General features: G+C 35.6%; 1 protein-coding gene across 1 annotated transcript in view; it reads left to right on the top strand.

The window, feature by feature from the left end:
• Positions 1-19624, top strand: part of NUS1 (NUS1 dehydrodolichyl diphosphate synthase subunit) — a 31872-nt gene extending 12248 nt beyond the window's left edge. The window contains exons 2-5 of the mRNA XM_012460440.3: positions 3989-4114; positions 4838-4987; positions 13412-13511; positions 16824-19624. Of these exons, the coding sequence (XP_012315863.1) occupies positions 3989-4114; positions 4838-4987; positions 13412-13511; positions 16824-16914 (467 nt within the window). The 3' untranslated portion in view covers positions 16915-19624. The remainder of the gene's footprint in view (positions 1-3988; positions 4115-4837; positions 4988-13411; positions 13512-16823) is intronic.
• Positions 19625-25546: the final 5922 nt, after the last annotated feature.

The raw sequence follows: 25546 nt of genomic DNA, 5'->3' as shown, positions 1-25546 counted from the left end.
TAGTAGGGCTTTGAGGGGTGATAATGGGAGAATAGGGAGGATGCCTGGGTGACTGGGCAGATACTGATGCCTTTTTTTTTTAGAAATAGAGCGTCCAGAAGATGGACTTTGTTTTTAATTATAAACCACTTTATAGAGGTTATGATTTTAAATCACCTGTTGTCCTACCCCTATATATTTACTGTTCTCATTTTGCTTGTCCTCTTCCAGTCTCGGCCTTAAGTGCATATACACTTAAAGTCCTGATCCTTTTTATTTATTTTCTAACCTTGATGTCATATAAGTGTTTTGAGAGCTAGCTGCATTAGATAAGCCACCAAGGTTTGGCTTTGTGTGCTCTCGGATGCCATCTAACTTCATGGTAGAATTAGATGTTTGAATGAACTAGAAATGTTAGGAACTAAATGAGTCTGTTTCTACTAAAAATTTTAATGTTTTGTTTATCATGGCTACTTTTCCATTAATTTTAATTTTTAAAGATACTTATTCATTATCTTAATTACTTAGTTTTTTTGGCACCCCCTTCAATTTTTGCACCCAAAATTTTGCCTCACTTATTTTTGTCTGGGCTTTTTTTTTTGTTTTCAAGTGACTAGAATCAGGAAAGGAAGAACACATGGACAAAAAGAGAGGGCTGAGGTGGGAACCCTGAGGAATAATCTTTATTTAGGGTGAATTAGAGGAAAGGATTCAGTGGAAAGTGAGAATGGGCCTTTCAAGGAGCCAAGTTGGGTGTTGAATCAGGAAGGAGACCATTGAGACAAGTTGGGATGAAGACAGAATTTTGGGAAGGAAGCATGGTGGTCATTAATGGTAATGCTTCAGAAAAGCTGAGAAGGGGAGAATAAAGATTGAAGAGAGGTGGTGAATATTTTGGTGATAAGATTGTCATCCATTGCCTTGAAGAGGGCAAAAGTTCCTGAAAAGATTTACCATTTTAATCTGGAGGCTAACGTAAATATGAGCAAAGTGGTAAGAACTGAAGGTTAGGTTTTTAGAAAGAGTATCAAAGAAGGGGATTGGTGTGATATGAACAGACAAAGCAGGGCTTTCTAGTATTACCCAACACTATGAAAATGAATAAATATTAGTTTTTATGGGAAAGGTAGTTATTTACCATTTTATTTTTAATAAACGTATATATCCTGGCTAGAGTGTTATGGAGATTTTACATTTTTTGTTTGTTTGTTTGTTTTAGACAAAGAGTCTTTCTCTGTTGACTAAGTTGGAGTTTAGTGGCATGATCACTGTAGCCTTGAACTTCTGGGCTCAAGCGATCCTCCCACCCACACCTTCTGAGTGACTGGGACTAAGGGCATGTGCCACCACGTCCAGCTAATTAAAAAAATTTTTTTTGTAGAGACAAGGTCTTGCTCTGTTGTCCAGGCTAACCTGTAATTCCTGGCCTCAAGTGTTCTCCTGCCTTGGCCTCCCAAAGTGCTGGGATTACAGGTGAGAGCCACTGGCACCCAGCCCATTGTTAAGAAATTTTTGAAATTCATATGACTTCCAAATTTATATGTACAGTACAGACCAAAGTGTGGTCTAACCTGCATAGATACTTGGAAATCTTGTAAAATTTATAAGCCAGCATCATATATTTATATCCTGTTTTGGAATATATGCTTTTTATATCATACATGTGAAGTTTATGATTGATTTGAGGATTATCATTATATCCTACACTTTTGTATTTCTCCATAGGTATTACTGTTCTAAACATTACCATTCAAATAGCTCCTGATATTAATCAACTTCCTTTAAAAATTTTGCTGCTGTTTAATGATATATTTTTTGCTTAATCTGATTCTGGATATGGCTGTTTCAGAATGTTCACTTTTATATTTCCATACTTAGAGTCTTATGAGTGTGGGCTTTTATAATAATTGTGGGCATTCATTTGTAGTGTCATCTTAGCCTTCTACTTTTCTCTATATATACCCACTTATATTTGAAATCTTACTAATCATGATTCCTGTGTATATGGTTCTCCCACCTTAAGGAGGATGACTACCAAATGTGTATCTCTGTCTCAATTTCTGAGCTCCCATATTATTTCAGCAGACATTTATTTATTGTTTGCTTTGTGCCGGGCCCTGTGGCTGGCCCTGGTGAGGAAAACAGATAAGATCCCTACCCACATTAGTGCTTACATGACCTCTTTTGAACTCCTTCTGTGTCATGTCTCTTAATCACTTCTATAGTAACCCCCACCTAAATTTTCTGTCATCAGCTGTCTAAAACTGAACTTAACCTTTTCTTCAAACCAGTTCTCTTTGTGGAATTTTCAACTTTTAAAAAATTTTTTCATTTTCTGCTACCTAGGATAAAAGCCATGGAATTTTCTACATTCACTTCTAAGTCAGTCATTTACCATATTCTCTCAATTCTTCCTTTGTGATGAATTATTTTTCCCCTCATTGCCTCAACAAATTATGTATGGACTAACACAGTAGTCTGCTGCTTGCCCTTCTATATGCTGTTGCCAGATTAATTCTTTTAAAGATATAAATTTTCACATATTTCCACATTGCTCAGAAATTGTTGCTTATCCATTTGGTAGGCAGAATGAGATAAAAATTAGGACTATCCTCTTACCCCTTTTCTCATATCCTTGGCATCAACAGCATTCATTTTTTTTTTTTTTTTAACATTCCAAACTCTTGCTTTTTCTTAAGCATTTTTTCCCATCTAATATCCTCTCTGGTTTCTTCTGTTTAACTTTCTGAGTTCATCTCAGCTCAAATCTCATTTTATAAAGCCTTCCTCACCAAAGGAGACCACTTTTGCTTCTATTGTAACTATTGTTACACATATGCTTCCGGCTTGGCATTTGTGTACAGTATATTCAGCAGGTTCTGTGCCGTATATATATATATATATATATATATGTACATATTTAATATACATATATATAAAAATATATATCAGTTCTCTGTAGAATATCCAACTTTACAATATATTTATATATATTATGTATATTAAATATATATATTTAAAACAATAGATATACAAATATATTGTAAAGTTGGAAATTCTACAAAGAGAACTGACTTGAAGGAAAAGATGTTTTAAGCAGTTATATGTGTGTGTGTGTGTGTGTGTGTAGTGTGTGTATGTGTCTGTGTGTGTATATATTAGCCTGTGTTCTCTCTCCCAGTTATTTTGTTGAACTACTTTAAAGTCAGGCCTGACTGAGAGTACAGAGTAGGAACACTTGATAAAGATTAAAAAGGCAGTGCCCACTAGAAAGCTATTGTCAAAGACTTGTTGCTTTTTTTTAGTTAGAGCTCTTACTAGTTTTACATTAAATGTATGTCACATAGTTCCTTTGTCTTTCTCAATAACATGACAGTAGTTAACAGTGTTAACTTTTTCCTACATAGAAGGCCATATATTGTTTTATGTATTTTATTTCTGTGCTTTCTTTTAATTTGTAAATTGTTACTTTTTCTGTTCTCTACTTTTTACATAATCCATACTACTTCCTCTTACGATTTAAAAATCTAATTAAATTGAGGCTATAGTATTTAATACAAGTAGTATATCTGCAGAAAAAGTATATTATACTGTGAATGAGGAACATACAGGCTGTAGACCACTGCTGCAATTTATAATTTCTTGGAGAAGACCCTTAAGAGGTTAGGCCTCAGTTACTGAAACCATAAAGATTTTAAGTAAGTGATCTTTTAAAATTCCTTTCTAATTCTGAATTTCTGTCATATTCACATGCCGCTACTTAAGTAGTTACCTCTGTTCTTTTTTTTTTTTTTTTTTTTTTTTTTTTGCTAGAAGCCAGACTCTTGTATTAACAAAGTTTTCTTGTCATGTTTTCCTTTTAGATTCTAGTTTAGGACTAGCCATTACAGCTTTGTTTGGCATTTGCTCAGTTCTGGATCTAGTGTTGTTTTCACAACAAGCATTCATTAATCATTGAAGAGGAAAAATTAACCTAGTTGTGATTTACTTGCCTTTTTCTTTTTTAAAGGTATTTTCAAAAGAAATAATTCCAGATTGATGGATGAAATTTTAAAACAACAGCAAGAACTTCTGGGCCTAGATTGTTCAAAATATTCACCAGAGTTTGCAAATAGTAATGACAAAGATGATCAAGGTAAGCATGAGTGTATAAATGAACATGTAACATATGAAGATGTGTGTTTTGTGTTTCATGGCAATTTCTGTCACCAGGCACATTTTTTAACTGGTTCCACAGAGAATCCATAAAATGGACATATTTGTAGGGATATTGAAATGAATATATAACTAGAGGTACAACTGGTTGTTCTATGGGGTGAGGAAAGAAATTGAACCTTTACTAGACAAGAAAGAATTTGCATGTCTATAGATAAGAATTTTGCAGTGTTATCCAAGAATCCTATCAGTTGTAAAATAGCTCCTATGGAAGCAGAATTGATAAAGGTGTGTATGCTATAGACAGTGCATATTCCACTGTAACAGTTTTTCCTTACGGTTTTTATTTTTTCTTTTATTCTGTGTTAACTGCTAACTGTATCACAATTCTAGGTAAATTTTAGATATATGAAAATTTGTTAGCTAGCTTAAAAAGTTTCTGTTTTCTAGAGGATGTAGTCACAATACATAGTCATTCTGAACGCTTTGAAAAGAAGGCAGTGTATGAATATATGCATGGATGTGATTTGGGGTACATGCGTCCTTTCAGAGGAGAGTAGCTAAGTATCTTTTGATATTGAAATTGAAGAGCTTAAAGAACTATATGTTTATTATGCTCTAAACTTAATATTTCTTAAAACTGATTTTGAAATATACCTGTAAGATTGTGTTTTTACACTACATTGTTTGTTTTTTCCTCCAGTTTTAAATTGCCATTTGGCAGTGAAGGTGCTGTCCCCTGAAGATGGAAAAGCAGATATTGTGAGAGCTGCTCAGGACTTTTGCCAGTTAGTAGCCCAGAAGCAAAAGAGACCCACAGATTTGGATGTAGATATGTTAGACAGTTTACTTAGTAAGTTATATATATATATATGTGTATGTGTGTGTGTCTGTGTGTGTGTTTAGTTTTGTCACACAAGGATACAGTATGAAAAAACATTTACATTTCTTTCACTCTATAAAGCCTGATTCTTTCTGGTGTTATACCTGTTATAATTCTGCAATTTAAAGACCCTTGTGAAAATGATTTCAAGACAATGAGATTTGTAGCCACTCACTTGCATGAGGATTTAATGGTAAAGGAGAGGACCTTTGAGGATCTTTTTTGCAGGGATATATATTTTCGAAAATAGGACTCTGCTTGCAGCCTTCCTCTTCCTCTTTCTTTTTAGTTTGAACTTTCCCTTAACTTTGAACTTAATATCTTTTTATGAGGTGATCCCAGGAATATAATCTTACTGTTACCCATGATTCCTTTTTCATTATTCTTTCTGTTATGCTATACCAAATATACAGCTGTATTTGTCATGTTATACCAAATATAACATTTTTTCTTCAGCTGTTTAAAAAAGCCTTTGGTTTGCTTGTACTCTCTAGAGAATTTCTTCTAGGACCTTTTTGCCTTAATTTCATGGTCCTTCTTGCTTACTAGCATTAGCCTTGATCCTTTTGAAAGACAATCTCCCTAATAAATTCATGTTCATTAATAGCTTCTGTAGTCATACAGTTTTAGACATTCATTTATTTTTTTATTACTTACAGTATCCATTTACTTGTTAGTTATGTGTTTTCAGGTTGGATGGGGAGGCTCACACTTATAATCCCAGCACTTTAGGAGGCTGAGGCAGGTGGATCACTTGAGCTCAGGAGTTTGAGACCAACCTGGGCAACATACCAAAATTCTCTCTCTATGAAAAAATTAAAATTGGCCAGGCATGGTGGCTCACACTTGTGGTCCCAGCTACTCAGGAGGCTGAAGAAGGAGTATAGTTTGAGTTCTAGAGGTAGAAGTTGCAGTGAGCCAAGATTGCGTCACTGCACTCCAGCCTGGGTAACAGAGTGAGACCCTGTCTCAAAAAAAAAGAAAGAAAAATGCGTTTTCTGTGTAACTTACTTACTAACTGTCCATTCTTTGTTTCTTCCACTTTGACATGTATCCATCACAGAGTGAAGTCAATCTCCCGCCTCTTGGTTTTGCTAACTTCCTACTTTTGTTAACTACTTTCTTCTTACCCTACTCTTATATTCTGTACTCTGTCATCTGTCATTGCCTCACTATATTCAGGCTCATTGAGTAGTAGACCATTCTGGGGGCTCTCTGCTCAGAGGTGACTGGGATGTTGACTGTTTCCTATACCCTATGATGCCCCAGTGAGAGAGTAATTTTATAAGGACATTCTGTAAGTTAATGGAGATCCAAAGATGACTTTCAGGTAGTCCATGGGAAAGCACTAATGTTTATTAATCCCAGATGTTACCTGCAGGGATTCTAGGCTCGTGATAAACGAAAATGTACACAATTCTTAACTCATTAATTTGACAGAAATGAGCACTCTGAATACCATCACCTCCAAAGTTCTCCTGTGACTCCATTTAGTCCCCATTGCTACTCCCTAAACCAACAACCACTAGTCTGTTTCTGACTATACTTTTGCTTTTTCTATAAATTTTATGTAAAAGGAATCATGCAATATATGGTCTTTTATGTCTTGCTTTCTTACCATAATATTTTTGAGGTTCATCTATGTAAAATGGTTAGTCATTCATTATTTTTTATTGGTGAGTAGTAGTTTCTGGATATACCACATTTTGCTTATGCATTCATCAGTTAATACACATTTGGTTTGTTTCTGGTTTTTGAATAATGCTGTATAACCATTGGTGTACAAGTTTTTGTGTCGACATTTTTCTTTTTTTTGAGCAGACTCTTAGTAGTAGAATTGCTATATTGTATGGTGAATGAATGCTTCACTTTTAAAGAAATTGCCAAACTTTTTTTCCCAAATAGGCTGTACATTTAACATCCCTACCAGCAATATTGAGGGTACTAGTTTCTCCATATCCCTGCCAAGACATGATATTGTCAGCTTGGTTTATTAAAATTTTAGCCATTCTACAGTGGGTACGGCAGACCTTGGGTGAGATCTAGTGCTATGCTGGCTTCAGGTCTGATCCAGCTTGGTCCCAGTAATGGTGGCAATAGGGGTGCTTGTGTCACCCCACCTCCAGCTCCAGGTGACTTAGGACAGAGAGAGATACTCTATTTCGTTAGGAATAAATAAGGGAAGAGAACAGTAGTCTCTGCCTGGTAATTTTTCCGATCTTACCCAAGACAACCAAGGCAGCACCTCTGTGAGTTTGCAAGAACCACAGTGTTACTGGGCTTGTGGTGCCTCCTGATGCTTAGCTATAGCTTGGGTCACATCATCCAAGTCCCTTAAATACCTGGAAAGCCTCCCAAGAAGGATGGGTACAAATGAGCCCAGACTGTGAAACTACTATAAATACCTAAGTCTTCAGTGTCCAGACATCTAGGACCAACCACAATCATTAAGACAATCCAGGAAAACATAACCTCCTCAAGTGAACTAAATAACACACCAGAAACTAATCCTGGGGAAGCAGAGATATGTGACCTTACAGATAATTCAAAATAAATATTTTGAGGAAATTCAAAGAAATTCAAGATAACACAGAGAAGAAAGTCAGAATTCTATCAGATAAATTTAACAAAGAGGCCAGGCGGTGGCTCACACATGTAATCCCAGCACTTTGGGAGGCTGAGGCAGGCGGATCACGAGGTCAGGAGATCAAGACCATGCTGGCTAACACAGTGAAACCCCATCTCTACTAAAAATACAAAAAAATTAGCTGGGCATGGTGGCATGCACCAGTCATCCCAGCTACTCGGGAGTCTGAGGCAGGAGAATTGCTTGAACCCAGGAGGCGGAGGTTGCAGTGAGCCAAGATCGCACCACTGCACTCCAACTTTGACAACAGAGCGAGACTGTCTCAAGAAAAAAATTTAACGAAGAGATTGAAATAATTAAAAGGAATGAAGCAGAAATTCTGCAGTTGAAAATGTAGTTGACATACTGAAAATGCATGAGTCTCTTAATTGCAGAATTGATCAAGCAGAAGAAAGTTATGAGCTTGAAGACAAGCTATTTACAAATACACAGAGGAGACAAAAAAGAATAAAGCATGCACACCTAGGAAATAGCCTCTTGAGGGCAAATCTAAGTTATTGATCTTAAATAGGAGATAAAGAGAGAGAGAGATGGGGGTACAAAGTTTTTTCAAACCTAGAGAACTTCTCAAACCTAGAGAAAAATATCAGCATTCAACTACAAGAAGATTATAGAACACCAAGCAGATTTAACCAAAAGGTGACTACTTCAAGGCATTTAATAATCAAACTCCCAAAGGTCAAGGATTTAAAAAAAATATGGATCCTAAAAGCAACAAGAGAAGAGAAACAACATACAATATAGGTCCATTATGTCTGTCAGCAGACTTTTCAGTAGAAACCTTACAGGCTAGAAGAGAGTGGCATGACATATTTAAAAAAGTGCTGGAATAATAGTATGCTCAGTGAAATTATCCTTCAAACATGAAGAAGAAATAGACTTTCCCAGACAAACAAAAGTTAAGAGATTTAGTCAACACCACACCTGCCCTGCAAGAAATGCTAAAGGGAACACTTCTAATCAGAAAGCAAAAGATGTTAATGAGCAATAAATCATCTGAAGGTATAATTCTCACTAGTAATAGTAAATATGCAGACTATTACAGCACTGTAACTGTGATGTGTAAACTACTGTCAAGTAAAAAGATTAAAAGATGACTCAGTCAATAATAACTACAACAGCTTTTGAAGACATAGACAATACAATAAGGTATAATTAATAACGGAGTTTTAAAATGGGGAGATGATGTAAAGTACAGTTTTAACTTTTTGCTTATTTGTTAATGCAAGCAATGTTAACTTGTTATCAGCTTAAAATAATGGGTTATAAGATAGTATTTGCAAGCCTCATGGTAACTTCCAATCAAAAAACAAGATACACAAAAAATAAAAAGCAAGAAATTAACTCATACCACTAGAGAAAGTTACCTTCCCCCTAAAAGGAGAACAGGAAGGAAGTAAAGAAGGAAGAGAAGACCACAAACAACCAGAAAAGAAATAACAAAATGGCAGGAGTAAGTCCTTATTAGTAATAACATTGAATGTAAATAGACTAAACTCTTCAATCCTGATGGATAAAAAGCAAGACCCAATGATCTGTTCCCTACCAGAAACACACTTTACCTATAAAGACACACAGAGACTGAAAAATAAAGGAATGGAAAAAGATATTTTATACCAATGGAAACCCAAAAAGGGCAGAAGTTACTATACTTATGTCAAGACAAAAACTCTAAGAGGAGACAAAAAAGTTCACTATCTAATGATAAAGGGATCAGTTCAGCAAGAGGATGTAACGATTGTAAATACATATGCACCCAACACTAGAGAACCCAGATATATAAACCAAATATTAATAGAGCTAAAGAGAAATAGAGCCCAATACAATAATAGCTGGAGACTTCAACACCCCACTTCAACATTGGACAGATCAAGACAGAAAATCAACAAAGAAACATTGAACTTAATCTGCACTATAGACCAAAGGGAGTTAATAGATATTTACAAAACATTTTATCCAATGACTGCAGAAAATACATTCTCCTCGTCAGCACATGAAAGATTCTCAAGGAGAGACCAAACGTTAGGCCACAAAGCAAGTCTAAGACCTTCACAAAAATTGAAATGATATCAAGCATCTTCTCTGACCACAATGGAATAAAACTAGAAATCAGTAACAAGAGGAATGTTGCAAACTATACGAACACATTGAAACTAATCAGTATGCTCCTGGATTACCTGTGGGTCAATGAAGAAATTAAGGAAATTGAAAAATTTCTTGAAACAAGGTGATAAAAATACAACATACCAAAACCTCTGGGATACAGCAAAGCAGTACTAAGAGGGAAGTTTATAGCTATAAATGCCTACATCGGAAAAGAAAAGAAACAAATAAACAACCTAAGGGTGCAGCTTGAAGAACTAGAAAAGCAAGAGCAAATCAAAAGTTAGTAGAAGAAAAGAAATAATAAACATCAAAGCAGAAATAAATGAATTTGAAATGAAAAAACATACAAAAGATCAAAACAGAAATTTGGTGTTTTAGAAAAGATAAACAAAATTGAGAAACTGTTAGACTGTGAAAAAAAACCCAGAAGACCCAAATAAATAAACTCAGAGATGGAGAGGAGATATTGTAACTGGTACTGCAGAAATTCAAAGGATCATTAGTGGCTACTGTAAGCAACTGTATGCCAATAAGTTGGAAAACCTAGAAGAAATAAATTCCTAGACACATACAACCCACCAAGATTGAACCATGAAGAAATCCAAATCCTGAAGAGACCAGTAATAAGTAACAAGATTGAAGCTAAAGTAATAAAAAGTCTTAGAGCAATGAAAAACTCAAGACTTGATGGGTTCATTGATGGATTCTACCAAATATTTAAAGAAGAACTAATACCAATTCTACTAAACTATTCTGCACAGTAGAAAGGACAGAATGGTTATAGATTCATTCTATGAAGCCAGTATTACCATGTTACTAAACCAGGCAAAGACACATTAAAAAAAAAAAAAAAAAAAAAACTACAAGCCAATATCACTGATAAATGTTCATGAAGAAATCCTCAACAAAATAAAGGCAAGCCAAATTTAACAATATATTAAAAAGATCATGACCAAGTGAGATTTATCCCAGGGATGCAAGGATTGTTGAACATACACAAATAAATGAATGTGATATATCATATTGACAGTATGAAAGTTAAAAGTCATGATCATTTCAGTTGATACTGAAAAAGCATTTGATAACATTAAACACTTTTATGATTTAAAAAACCCTTAAAAAACTGAGTATAGAAGGAAATACTACAACATAACAAAAGCCATATATGATGGACCTATAGCTATTATTCTGAATGGGGAAAAACTGAAAGCCTTTCCTCTAAGATCTGGAACACAAGGATTTCCACTTTCACCACTGTTATTCAGCATAGTATAGGAGGTCCTAGCTAGAGCAATCATACCAGAGAAAGAGGAAAAGGGATTCAGATTGGAAGGGAAGAAGTCCAAGTATTCTTGTTTGCAAATGATATGATCTCAAATTTGGAGAAACCTAAATATTCCACCAAACAACTATTGGAACAAGTAAACACATTCCGTAAAGTTGCAGGATACAAAACCAACATACAAAAATCAGTAGCATTTCTATATGTCAACAGTGAACAATCTGACAAAGAAGAAAGTAATCCCATTTACAATAGGTGCAAATAAAATTAAATATCTAGGAATTAACCAAAGAAGTGAAAGATCTCTACAATGAATACTGTAAAACGCTGATGAAAGAAATTAAGGAGGATACCAAAAAAAGTTAGGTTATTTCCTGTTCATGGATGGAATCAATATTGTTAAAATGTTCATACTCCCCAAAGCCATCTGCGGTCAATGCAATTCCTGTCAAAATATTAATGATGTTCGTCACAGAAATAGAAAAAAAATCCTAAAATTTATATGGAACCACAAAAAGACCCAGAATAGCCAAAGCAAAAAAGAACAAAATGGGAGGAATCACATTACCTGATTTCCGGTAGTTACCAAAACAGCATGGTACTGGCATAAAAACACACAAACTAAAGAAACAGAATAGAGAATCCAGAAACAAATACATCTCCAGTGAACTCATTTTTGACAAAGGTGCCAAGAACATACAGTGGGGAAAACTAGTATCTTTAATAAATAGTGCAGAGAAAACTGGATATCCATATGCGAAAGAATGAAGCTAGAACTCTATCTGTTTGATATACAAAAATCAAATCAGAATGCATTGAAGGCTTTAAGACCTCAAGCTAAGAAACTACTACAAGAAAACACTGGGGAAGCTCTCTAGGACATTGAACTAGGCTAAGGTTTCTTGACTAACATCCTGCAAGCACAGGTAACCAAAGCAAAAGTGAACAAATAGGATCACATCAAGTTAAACAGCTCCTGCACAGCAAAGGAAACAGTCAGTAAAGTGAAGAGACAACACAGAGAATGGGAGAAATTATTTGCAAACTGCCTGTCTTACTAGGGATTAATAGCCAGAATATGTAAAAAGCTCAAGCAGCTTTATAGGGAAAAAGTCTAATAATCTGATTTTTAAAATGGGCAAAAGATCCGAATAGATATTACTCAAAAGAATACATGCAGATAGCAAATAGATATATGTTTATGCAAAGATGGCTCAATATTATTGATCATTGGAGAAATGCAAATGCAAATCAGACCTATGTGAAATGGCTTTTTTCTAAACAACAGGTAATAACAAATGCTAATGAGGATATAGAGAAAGGAAATCCTTGTACCCTGTTGGTGGGACTGTAAGTTGGTACAACCAGTATGGAGAACAGTTTGGAGGTTTCTCAAAAAACTAAACATTGAGCCACCATATGATCCAGTAATCCCACTCACTTTGTGACAAGCCTGAACAATATCTCTTTCCTGTTATCCTTACCAATAAAATGAGAAGGTAGGACCAGATGATTTAGAGTTCTTTCCAACTCTAATATGCTACCTGTTCTGTTTTTGATACTTTGTCCCTCCTGCCTCCAAGCTTAAAGGACCCTGTCATACACTCTGGAGAGATACTGTGTATTCTCATAGGTTCAGCTACTTCCTAGGTTATGATGATCCCCATATATACCCTTATGCTTTTTTTTTTCCCCCAAGTCAGGTCTCATATGGAAACCACTTCATGAAAGAGAGAAAACTTGCCCTTGCCCTTGCCCTTGCTGAGGCCAGATGCTTGGTCTCCTTTTCCTCTCTGAGGCTGCTCAGGCTCTGGGGAACAATGAAGACATTTGTAGTGTATAGCTAGGAGTTGGTCTTTTTGGGTTCATAGCTGTAAAACGAGGTGCATGAGGGAAGGAAAGAGAATAGATACTTTTAAAATTTCCCTTTCATCTCTGAAGTTATTCAATTTTGTGGCTAGAACTAAGCAGTCATGCCCTTAGAACAATAGTACCTTTCCCAGGTTTCCAAGAGATCACCTACATTGAGTGTCAAAAGATACATGTGATTTTGGGGACACCTATTAGGCGTAGTGTAGGAGTTAGGTTACCCCTTCTTATCAGGTAATCAATCCAGTTAAATGGACTTTTGAGAAAATGTCCACATTTGGAAGGAGCATAGATATTAAAATATGTATTGGAGAGTTATGGAGTGGGGGCATGGAGACATGCAAATAAAACTTTGGAAGAAAACAGATAATTTAAGAGGCCAATTTGATTAATAGATTTTGCCCTAGGTCTGTGTGTGTTCGTGTGTGTGTGCATGTGTGTGTGTGCACACAGTGCATGTTAAGTTCATGTGTGCTTCTTTATTTCCAAGGTTCAAATGGTTGTCCTGATCCTGATTTAGTATTGAAGTTTGGTCCTGTGGACAGCACATTAGGCTTTCTTCCCTGGCACATCAGATTGACTGAGATTGTGTAAGTAATTAAAAGTGTACTGACTCTGTTTCGATTCAGCAAGTATTTCTTGAGCTCAGCACTGTGCTAGATCTGGTGGGGATTTCTAAAGCATTATAATATTGGATCCTTTACCTCAGTTATTTCACAGTACCACTGGTAAAATAAGGTCATACATAAATGAGTTAGACACAAAAGCGCATTGTTGTGCAGATGTTTGGTATTGCCACTAATTATCTTAAAAGATCAGGAGTGAGAGGTAATTATAAAAGGTGTGGCTTGATCTGAGGATAAATAAAATGGTTTCCATATTTAGAGAAAAGATGAGGCGGGGGACGGTGGGGGGAGAAAACCTGGGGGCGTGTTTTAAAGAAATAAGAGCAGACAGTGTCAGCCAGTAGTATGAGATGAAATCAAATAGTTCCGAGGTGTCAGGGCTCAGAAATCTTTAAATGCCAGCATAAGGAATGTGTATAGTGGTAGGCAGGCAATAGGAAGACCTGTTGAGCCTGCATATAATGTGGGAATGGTGATTTTGAAATATTTGTTTAGCAGCTTATGCATTAGAGTGGATTGGATTTGGGAAAGGATGAGATAAAAAGACAAATGAAGAGGCCATAACTATAATTTAAGGGAGAATACATGAAAGAGAATGAAATTCTCTTATTTAGAACAGTTTAGGCAAACTTTTTCTGTAAAGCGCCAGATAGTAAATATTTTAGGCTTTGCAGTCACTTGTAACGGCTCCTCTCTATTGCAGCTGTACATAGCTATGTATAGAGAGGAGGAGCCGTTACAAGTACTCTTCTGTTTAGCTATATCTTAAAAGATATCAGTTATCTTTTAAGATAATTAGTGGCAGTTATCTGCTGGTATAGCTAAACAACCATAGATGATATGTAAACAAGGGTCCTGATCATGTTCTGATAAAACTTTATTTACAGAATCAAGTATCAGACTCCTGGGCTGTATTTGCTGACCCCTGATTTAGAACAAAGGAGAGACATAGTAGTCTTAAAATATATTTAAATTCTGGGTCTTAGAAGGAGAATATTACAAATTCTCTCTCTCATGACAAGTATTTACCAAGTATAATTGCAGGCCTAGCACTTTACTAATTGTAATAAAGTTAGAGAAGAGATGAAATGACTCCTAAGTTTTTAAGCTTAAGTGACTAAGTAGTTATGATACTGAGAGGAAACCAGAAAGTGAAGATAATATTCATTTTTGAGGGGAAGATGCAGATGATTTTGAGGCCATAGTCTATTTGGATGCATATGCTTGGTGTAGGACAGATAAGGATGTAGAGTTGATGCTTCGAGTGAGAAGTCAAGGCTAAAGATGTATGTTTGGGTATCATCATAACCTAGGAAGTAGTTGAACCTATGAGAATATAGAGTATCTCTCCAGAGTGTATGAAAGGGGTCCTTTAAGCTTGGGGGCAGGAGGAACAAAGTATCAAAAAGAGAAGAGAACAGGTAGCATGTTAGAATTGGAAAGAACTCTAAATCATCTGGTCCTCCCTTCTCATTTTATAGGTAAGGATAACAGGAAAGAGACATTGTTCAGGCTTGTCACAAAGTGAGTTAGAACCCAGATCTCCAGACTCAGAGTTTCTTTATGGTGGGTGTGAGTTTCTTTATGGTGGGTGTAAGTTTCTCTTATATGGTTTTCTCCAGTGGTTTTCAAGTCATTTCAGGTGGTCTCCAAGTATGGCAGCAGTGATGCTGTGTACAGTTGGGAGTGGTTGGAGGGAAGAACAGATAGATTTTGGTTTGAATCTTGGCAATGCAGCACAATAACTTGACTTTGGAAAGTTATTTAAACTTTTGTATATTTGTACAAAGGGCATGATAATGTGGAGTTGAGGATTTAAATCTGATAATAGAGAAGATACGAAGCAAATAACAGGTTCTTCCTTTAACCTATGTACATGTCTGTGATAGCTGTATCACATTATACTGAGGTTTGCTTTGTATTTGTGTACCCTCTGTGAGACTGAGCACTGTGATGGCAGGGAAAATGTTTTAATCATAATATAGAGAGGGGAAGGGTGGGACTCTGACAGAACAGACTGATAAATAGCAGCAGAGCTTCTGAGGCACTGAGAGGTAGTGGCACTCTGTTTATTGAAGAGCTATAGGAGATGAGGATGTTGATTGAAGGGGTAAGAGGAGGAAGACTTAGGAAAGTAGAGAGTTGGAGGACATTTGAAGCAAGTTTAGCAAGAAGAATGCATTAAATGTGTTCTTTGAACATATTATTTCAGTGGCATGAATAAGACATAAGGTTGATAGCAGAGATAATATTAAGAGATGATGAGGTGACTTGTTTCAGAATTTTTGGCAGTCATAGGAAGGATAAAGAAAAGTATAACTAAAGAGAACCACAGAGTCAGGCAAGAGTCCTTTCATGGTAGGTTTGTTCAGTCTTTTTTTTTTGTTGTGCATGCGACTATCGGACTCAGATTGTGACTGTTCTATTCTGACCAGGTGTTTGACCCTGATACAGTTTAGAATTCCCAGGCCTCATTATAAAGCTGTAAAAATTACAGATGTTTTTCATGTTACTTATTGAAAATTAATAATTATAATTCATAAAGGGAACCTTCTGATTGTGCATTCAGCCTATCTTTAAAGTGCTTATTTTCACACTGTAATTACCCTTGAGTAATTGGAAATGGTGGAGGTAAGTGTTAATTTATAGATTGCTCACAACATGACTACAATATATCATCATGTTTGGATGCTGTGTGGCTCTGCCCAACATTAAGCCTGACTTTCCTAAACTAAGTAATAACTGGCTTTACTCTGACCAAAAGGAGTTCTTTAAGTGGATTTAAATGAGATCCTTTATACATAGATCTCCACCTTTGCATTAATCTAAGCTTATGGTTTAACAAGTTAAGAATCTCTCATTACTAGTTGCTTTTCTCTTCTTGTAGAAAAGGCATATTAGTTTTTTACTTGAACTCTTTCACAAAGAGCTGAACAATCTTAGTAGAAGTGGCTTGGCATATCCTGCTTATAATTTACCTTCAGAGCAGAGGGAATACCTATCTTCAGTAAACACTCTTCAATGAACAGCGAGTGCCACTACCCCTCAGTGCCTCAGAGGCTCTCTGCTGTTTCCCTGTCTGTTCTGTCAGGGCTCCATCCTTCCAGTCTCCATACTATGATTAAGATATTTTCTTGCCTGTCTTGGTGCTGTCTGGTAGAGGACAATTTGGTGTATTCTATTCTTAACCTCTTTTTGGTCCTTATCCTCTGGTTCCCTCCTACATTACATACAGTGTATATCTAATTGCTTTTTTTCCCCATGTTTTCTTTTCAGCTCTTTGCCTTCCCACCTAAACATCAGTTATGAGGACTTTTTCTCTGCCCTTCGTCAGTATGCAGCCTGTGAACAGCGTCTGGGAAAGTAGTGGTCATAGGTTGCATAATTTGATTTTAGGCTTATGGAGGAAAGGACCCAAGTGACTCTGATGTTTACAAAGCACCCTGTACACACCTAGTTCATAATCCTCATAATTTATCAGCAAATACAAAAAAGTGTCTTACTTGAGATTGAGTGAGTGTGTATGTGTGTGCGTGTGTACGTGCACACGTGCACGTTTGTATGTGTGGAAATAAACTTATAAATGGGGACGTATTGGAGAAGGAAATACATAGACCTACAACTTTGAGCAGATAGCAGCGATGTTTTAGGAACTGGAATGTCACACTTAACGTCTTCAGCCCCAGCTACTTCCCTGTTTTTGTGGGGAGAAGAGGGCCTGATAGAACTTTTCAGGTTGTGTTTGATGGGATGGAAATAATTTTTGTTCAGTCCTTCTTAGTGACCAAACTTTAATTTTTAAGAATAATATATTGACTTACTGAATTGAAGCATTCTGAGTTTAAAGAAGCTCCAGAGGAATGGAGTTCTGTGTTGCTCATGTGTTAAAAGCTTGCTCACCTTCAGAGAGAGCAGAGGGAATACCTATCTTCATATATCCGTCCATTTTCATCTCTTTATTATAGTCGAACAGTGTGACTTGAGAGTGTTGCTCTGGTGTCTGTATTCTAGGTTATGAAGATTATTTGAAAAATAACTCTTACTGCATTGAAATACAGACTTAAAAAAATTTAAATATTGGATTAGGCAGTCAAAAAAAGCAAACAAACATAAAAGGTGAATATGTTGTATTCTTAAAAGTAAAGATGGAGAACTCATTTTAAAAGGAAAGAAAGTTTTGATTTCCTTTTTTGTTTGATGGGCAGCATGCCGTATTATACCCAAAGTTGGTTTAAAAAATATTTCCATCAACTATTTTTATTTAAAATAAACATTTGAGGGAAGTTACTAAGGCAGCTTTTTTCCTCAAAAGTAACCTGTTACTCTTTGGAATAGCACATTTTAGGGCCGTGGTTAATACCTGAGACTTTTACTCAGTAAGTCCTGATGATTACTGTGTGTAAAAGGATTGAAGGCCTCTATGGGGAATAAAATATTACCAATGTCTATAAAAATAAATTTTACATGTTCTCTTTTATGACAGAGAGCAGCACTGGTTCTGTTATTTTTAAAATGAATAATTGATTTCTTGATAGGTGTCTAATATTTCTTCCCTCACTGCTGATTCTTAGATAGAAACCATTCTTTATATTTGGTAGACTGTTTTCAGAAAATCCTTATCAGCAAGTGTATAATAGTTATCTAAAACCGTACATTTAGAATGGAGCAGTTTAATACTAGATCTCGGAAGTTTGAAAAATAGCAAAGAAGATTGGATTTGAAAAGCATGGTCTACAATTCCTTGTCAAATTCTGAAGCTATGAAGGATAAATGTTTCAACGTTGGATTATGAAACCCCATTTATGATTTTTAAAATACACTTGAAATAAAAATGATTAAACTAAATTTTGGTCCAGTGATATTACTTTGCACTGCATCGTCCATTATACATTGTGTAAAACTTTGTTTTTGTTTTAATTTATTTCTGAGAGTTTTGTGTGAAGCTACAGCATATCTAATCAGAGAATTTGTTTCCTTATACTGTGATTATGTTATATTGAGGCATTTCTAGTGCAGCTTGAGACTGAATTTATGCCTTTTATAAACATGATAGGTATAAATGTCTTATAAACATTCTGGAGTATGTATAGCTTTAATGAATGAAATTTAATGAACCTGATAAAAATGAAGGGATTTAATCTTTGTTAAAGTGAAGTTAGTCAAATACATTACCTACTGGAATATAGCCCAAGCCACTAAAGGTTTAATATTCGCATTTTTGTACTTTTATTTTCTCATTCCATTCATAAGTATATACTTGAAAGTACATCTGTAGCCTGTGACTTGGGTTTCTTGAAGTTCTGGAAAGAGACCCTTACCACAAACTACTAGGATTCTGATTTCAATTATAGGCATTCCAGAACCTTCTCTTTATGAGTTCACCTGCTAGTACAGTCTCCACAGCTTGAATGCCATTGGTTGTTCTATACTTCCTGCCAAAATCATCACAAGTTGTACATCATCAAGGCTCCCTTTGCACTCCCGAGAAAAACTGATAATCTTAAACAAAAGTATGTGTCTTTATTTATATTGGAAAATACTGTCTTTAAATTGTTTCTTCTTGACACTCTCCACAATGGAAATATTATACCAAATTAAACCTATTTTATGAATGGCAGCTTGGAGCATAGCAGGAAGTTGGAGAATTTGAATTCCATTCCCAGTTCTCATTGTGTTTTGTTTCTTGAAACTATAATAATTGGTTACTGTTACAAAGTTTAAAAGGTGGTTTTAATGTGAATTGCAAATTCTGGTATATTGTGACTAACGCTTAAGAATGCCTGTCTTTGAGAGGAAGGTGTTATAATATTAATGAACAGTGCCAAATACACTGTGCATATCTACAATTTAATCTTTGAATGTATGTTACTGGATTAGCTCCCTCTTCTGTGTGATGGTACCATGCATAGAGTCAATCAAATCCTTGTGATGTTTTGTATGGACTTTGACAACATGTAAATAATGTGTAAAGCAAGTTTTTATGATTAAGGAATCAAATTTATTGAATTTTATTATTGAAAGTTGAAACTTAACATGTATGAACAAAAATCAATAAAAGAATATGCTCTTTTCATGGACCTGTAGTATTATGTGAATGCTACATTTATTCTGAACACTTAGGGGCTGCAAAAATGTATATGACTAGATAGCAATACTTTTTTTTTTTAAGATGGTATGCTCTTGATTGAAATAAATTATCACTTTTACCAGGTTAAACATATTTGAAATCTTATGTTACTTGCTTTTTTACAGATAATAGTGAAATAAATTCAACTTTGCCATTGCTAGAGTTGTCAAAATTCCACAGTAATTAAAATTGGAATTTTCACCGAATATGGAATTTCCAAATCAAAAACGTATATGTGTATCCTTTTAAAAAGGAATTTGATAGTTCTTGTGAAACGAGGAAATTTAAAGGTCAGAGTTATGATTTGTCTTAGGCTGCATAGACTGTTTACCTCGTAACTTGAAGGTCTAATCATAAGACAGTTGGTTTTTTGTGCATAGTTTTTATCTAAAAAGGTAAATAACTGGTTACTAGGAACTGCCTTTAGCAAAAATTAGTGTAGTAAAAGTTTAGGACAGTTTGAAATAAAACCCAGGAAACAAGATTAATGTGAGCAGTTCGCCAAGGTCCTAACCGGTAGGACACAAACTATGATAAAATGGGTAGGAAAAGGTAGTGCAAAAAGAATTTCTTAAGCTTTAAAAAATACACTTTCATTATAGGAAAAAGAGGATTCAGAGAAGCAAAGGAATATAACCTTATTGATTACATTTTTGGTGATCGCCCAGAATTTTTTGTACTTATATTTTAAAAAATGTATTCTGTAACAGGTTAATAAAGAGATTTTTTTTTTAACTATAAACTAGAAATTGAGAGTCTTGCTTTCTGTTTTGTATTTGATTATTGTGTCTGGATATAAATTACATCAACACATGAAAATAAAATGTTTTTAAAAATTATAGTTCACATTCAGTTATTCATAATGAATATTTAATGTTAGTCCAAATTCTTCAAATAATTTTATGCTCAGCTCTCCATCGTCTAGTGATTCAGGGACTGTAAGTTACTTTTAGCATAACATATCCAGATGATTGCAACAAATAAAATTGAATATACTCTGAGGTCAAACTATTTGCAATATCTGCTATTGACTGTTTATATCCCCTTTCATTGGTACTAGTAATTTAAGTTGCTGTTATGAAGACAAGAAAAAATCTGGCTTGGAAAAGGCAATCCTGGAAAAAAAATTCAGAATTTGGATAAACACTAACAGCATAGTTCTATATTTGTATAGAATAATGTTTCCATTCTGATAAAGATTTATTTCAACTGGTATATCTTATGGATTTGGTTCTAGAATGCTTTAATAAATGTGTATTTTTCAGTTTTAATTATCAGTAACAGCTATACTTAATAACTGCCTTAAATTAATTAATTATTTATTTATTTAGAGAGATGCTCTCACTGTACTGTCCAGGCTAGGCTTGAACTCAGGCTCAAGTAATCCTCCCTCTTCAGCTTCATGAGTAGCTGGGCTGACAGGTTGTATGCCACCACGCCAAGCAAATTTGTTATTTTTACATGAAATAGAAGTAGATGTAGGCAATGATAACAGTGACCAACTGTTGTCACCATGTATTTTAATTAGATTTCAAACAATTAGAAAATGGGACATCAAGAAGAATGTGGAAGCTACTTACCTGGGGATGTTTGACATGGCATTCATTTATGTAGTGCAGTGTTTATCAACTGGAGTGATTTTGCCCCCCAGAGGACATTTGACGACTGGAGACATTTTTGTCACAACTCAGGAGGTATGCTAGTGGTATCTAGTGGGACGAGGTCAAGGATGCTGCTAAACATGCTGCCATTCACAGGACAGCCCTTTCAACAAAGAATTAGCCTCAAATGTCGGTAGTGCTAAGTCTCAGAATCTTTGGTCTAGTTTGATTTCTATAGTTTTGTCACTTAATTTGTGGGAGGTGGGGTGGTACAGGATGTTGCCTAAAATATCCTATAGGTTAATTTCTTAAAACACCAGATTTATTTAGAATTCATTTTAGAGCCTAGAGATAAATTATATGTGCATATTTTAATTGTATGAAATAATATATTAACATTTTCCCACTCATTAATTTTGTTCATTATGTTCACATTTATCTTTGACATTTGACCTACCAGTTTTCCAAAGTCTGTCAGTTTTTTTGTCTTAATTTTACTAGAAAGAAAATGTAGTTTTAAGTTTACTAGCAAGAAAAGATAGTAATGTTTTATCCATGTACAAAGTTAGGAGAAATCCCATGCTTCAAATTACCCATTGTATTTATAAACATTAAATTAGCAGTTTCTCCCATTCATTCTGTAGGTAATTGTAATTGTGATTTCTACAGTTTAATCACTTACATTGTTCTTAAAAATGATTTTTTTTTGAGACAAGATCTCACCCTGTCACCCAGGCTGCAGTGCAGTGGCGCAATCTCTTACCCCCAGGCTCCCATCTCAGCCTGCTGAGTAGCTGGGACCACAGGTACACATCACCACACCTGGCTATTTTTTATTTTTGGAAGAGAACGGGTCTTGCCATGTTGCCCAAGCTGGTCTTGAACTCTTGAGCTCAAGCAATCTGCCTGCCTCAGCTTTCCAAAGTGTTGGGATTACAGGCATGAGCCACCGCACCTGACCAAAAATCTCTAGAATGCATGTTTGTAACACATCCAGGGCTTGTTTTTGAGGTCACATCTCCAAGAATAATGACTGAATCACTGTTAAATTTCTTTGTCTCTTTTTAAATAATTCATCTGGTGGTCTTTTTTTTAGCCTTCTGAAAGTGCAACATTGATTGAGGTAGTTTCAACCTTATGTGATTTCCAAAAATAAGTAATTAGAGTGTTCTTTATAAAAGGATTTTTCTTGCCCTGGAGTAAGATGACTTTTCTAGGGGATAATTAGAGGGAAATAAACCTGCTTTTGTTCAGGTACCTATGAGATGTAAATGTATATGAGAAATTGTCCTTATAACTCTTGTCATTGACTTTGGAGTGTGCAGTGCACACCAAATGTAAATAATCCAGGAGATTAATAGGAATGAACAGAAAATCTCCAGGCAAATGATTTCATTAAATATTGATTTATGAATTACTTGGAAACTGAAAGCTAACTATGCATGAGTATGGAGTATGGAGAATACCAAACTGGTTACAGATCCAAACCCTATCAGTTGTACTATAAGGTATCAGATGCCTATTAGATGTTAAGACCAGCTATAATGCTCATAGCATATCAGTTGGTGATGCCTTTAATTATTTTAAAGGAAAGAATCAGTTTCCCTACTGCCTACTCTTCAGAGCACTGGAAGAAAAAAGCAAAGTTAACAAAATGAGCCTGTGTGCGTCCAAATATGGATTTTTGTCAATTTAAAAGGAGAAATAAGTATTACACGTAAAACAGTACTACTTAGCTACTAAACTGGTGATTATGTCCAAAAATTGTCAATTTTTTAAAAATCTAATGTCCGAAAAAGATGAACTTAGCTCTTGGTAGTTAGGCATGCTGCAAGGATGCCTTCTCTAACTTGTGTCAGCATCATTTTTTTTCCTACTCCCAAATTCCCTGCCCTGCGTGAGGGAAAAAAAAAAAGTTTATTCCTTTTACTCCTTATCACAAGTAATAAGTAAGTTTACTCCTTATCACAAGTAATAAGTAAGTTTACTCCTATCACAAGCAATCTTCACATTGTACCTTTGTTACCATTTCTTCCTCTTCAGGTTTTTTTTTTTTTTCCCTTTCCTGTTTCTGTGCTATATTCTCCCCCTCAGCTACAGGCAGGTTCAGGTTTTTAACCTAATGCCTTGAGTCATTAGCTTACATCAAACTAAAAACCTTTTCCCTCCACTGTTAACTGTCCTGAGAACCTTTACCTGTTTCCTTGTTTCCTCAAGATTCCTGATCCTCTTACCCTGCTTCCATATTACTTATCACTTTCTAACATGTGTGTGATTTACTTATTAAGCTTTTTTTTTATTGTACTTTAAGTTCTGGGGTACATGTGCAGATCTTACAGGATTGTTGCATAGGTACATACATGCCATGGTGGTTCGCTGTCTCCATCCCCCTGTCACTTACATCAGCCATTTCTTCCAGTGTTATCCCTCCCCAACCTCACTGCCCCTCGCTGCCCCTCCCCTAGCCCCCCACCTCCCAGCAGACCCCAGTGTGTGATGTTCCTCTCCCTGTGTCCATGTGTTCTCATTGTTCAGCACTCGCCTATGAGTGAGAACATGTGGTGTTTGGTTTTCTTTTTTTTTTTTTTTTAGAGAGAGAGAATGAGGAGGAGGAAAAAGGAAGAGAAAGAGAGAGAGAGAATGGGGAGGAGGAAAAAGGAAAAGAAAGAGGGAGAGAGAATGGGAGTATTGCTTTCTTGCCCAGGCTAGAATGCAATTTAGTAATGGGTATTGAAAACCTCTTGTATACTGATAATTATACTTAATGATGTAGTCAGGAAGGAATAAGGGAAGAAGATAACAAACAAACAGCCAACCAATATTTCATTTAAACCTATGAAATGCTATGCGATTACTGAGGAGTGATTTACTTCCAATTATATAGTCACTTTTGGAATAGGTGTGAGGTGGTAATGTATGTTTTGTGTATTTGAAGTGGAGAGTTCTATAAATGTTTATTAAGTTTACTTGTTCCAGGTCTGAGTTCAAGTCCTGAATATCCTTGTTAATTTTCTATCTCGTTGATCTATAGAATCGTTAGCTATTCTTGTTACATTGATCCTTTTACCATTATGTAATGTCCTTCTTTGCCTCTTTTGATCTTTGTTGCTTTAAAGTCTACTTTATCAGAGGCGAGAATTGCATCTCCTGCTTTTTGTTTATTTGTTTATTTTTACTCTCTGTTTGGTAAATCTTCCTCCTTCTCTTTGAGTCTTTGTGTATTGTTGCATGTAAGATGGGTCTGGATGCAGCATACCGATGGGTTTTGGCTTTTTATCCAATTGCAATATATATAAGTTTAATACTGGCGTTTGATGCTAGCTGGCTGTTTTGCCCATTAGTTGATGTAAATTTTTCATTGTATGATAATGTTCTTTGCTTTTTGATATATTTTTGGAAAGGCTGATATTGGTTGTTCCTCTATATGTATAGTGCTTCTTTCAGAAGCTCTTGTAAAGCAGGCCTGGTGGTGGTGAACTCTCTAAGTACTTGTTTATTCGCAAAAGATTTAATTTTTCCTTCGCTCATAAAGCTTAGTTTGGCTGGATAGGAAATTCTGGGTTGAAAGTTCTTTTCTTAAGGATGTTAAATATTGGTCCCCACTCTTTTCTGGCTTGTAGGGTTTCTGCTGAGAGATCTGCTGTGAGTCTGATAGATTTCCCTTTGTGGGTAACCTGACCTTTCTCTCTGGCTGCCCTTAGTATTTTCTCCTTCATTTCAACCCTAATAAATCTGGCAATTATGTGCCTTGGGGTTGGTCTTCTTGAAGAATATCTTTGTAGTGTTCTCTGTATTACCTGGAGTTGAATATTACCTTGCCTTGCTAGGTTGGGAAAGTTTTCCTGAATGATATCCTGAAGAGTATTTTCCAACTTGGATTCATTCTCTTCATCACATTCAGGTACACCTATCAAACGTAGATTAGGTCTTTTCACATAGTCCCATATTTCCTGGAGACTTTGCTCATTCCTTTTTATCCTTTTTTCTCCAATCTTGTCTTCTCGTTTCATTTCACTGAGCTGGTCCTCGACTTCTGATATCCTTTCTTCTGCTTGATCAATTCGACTGTTTAAGCTTGTGCATGCTTCGCGAAGTCCTCGTGTTGTGCTTTTCAGCTCCATCAATTCACTTATATTCCTCTCTAAATTGTCCATTCTCGTTAGCATTTCGTCAAACCTTTTTTTAAGGTTCTTAGTTTCTTTGCATTGGGTTAGAACAAGTTCTTTTAATTCACAGAAGTTTCTCATCACCCACATTTTGAAACCTGCTTC

This window comes from Aotus nancymaae, unplaced genomic scaffold (genome assembly GCF_030222135.1).
Source record: "Aotus nancymaae isolate 86718 unplaced genomic scaffold, 86718_ANA_hifiasm-v0.15.2.pri h1tg000040l, whole genome shotgun sequence".
NCBI classification, from domain to species: domain Eukaryota; kingdom Metazoa; phylum Chordata; class Mammalia; order Primates; family Aotidae; genus Aotus; species Aotus nancymaae.
The sequence above is the reverse complement of the archived record's forward strand: the minus strand, read 5'-3'. Positions and strand labels throughout refer to the sequence as shown.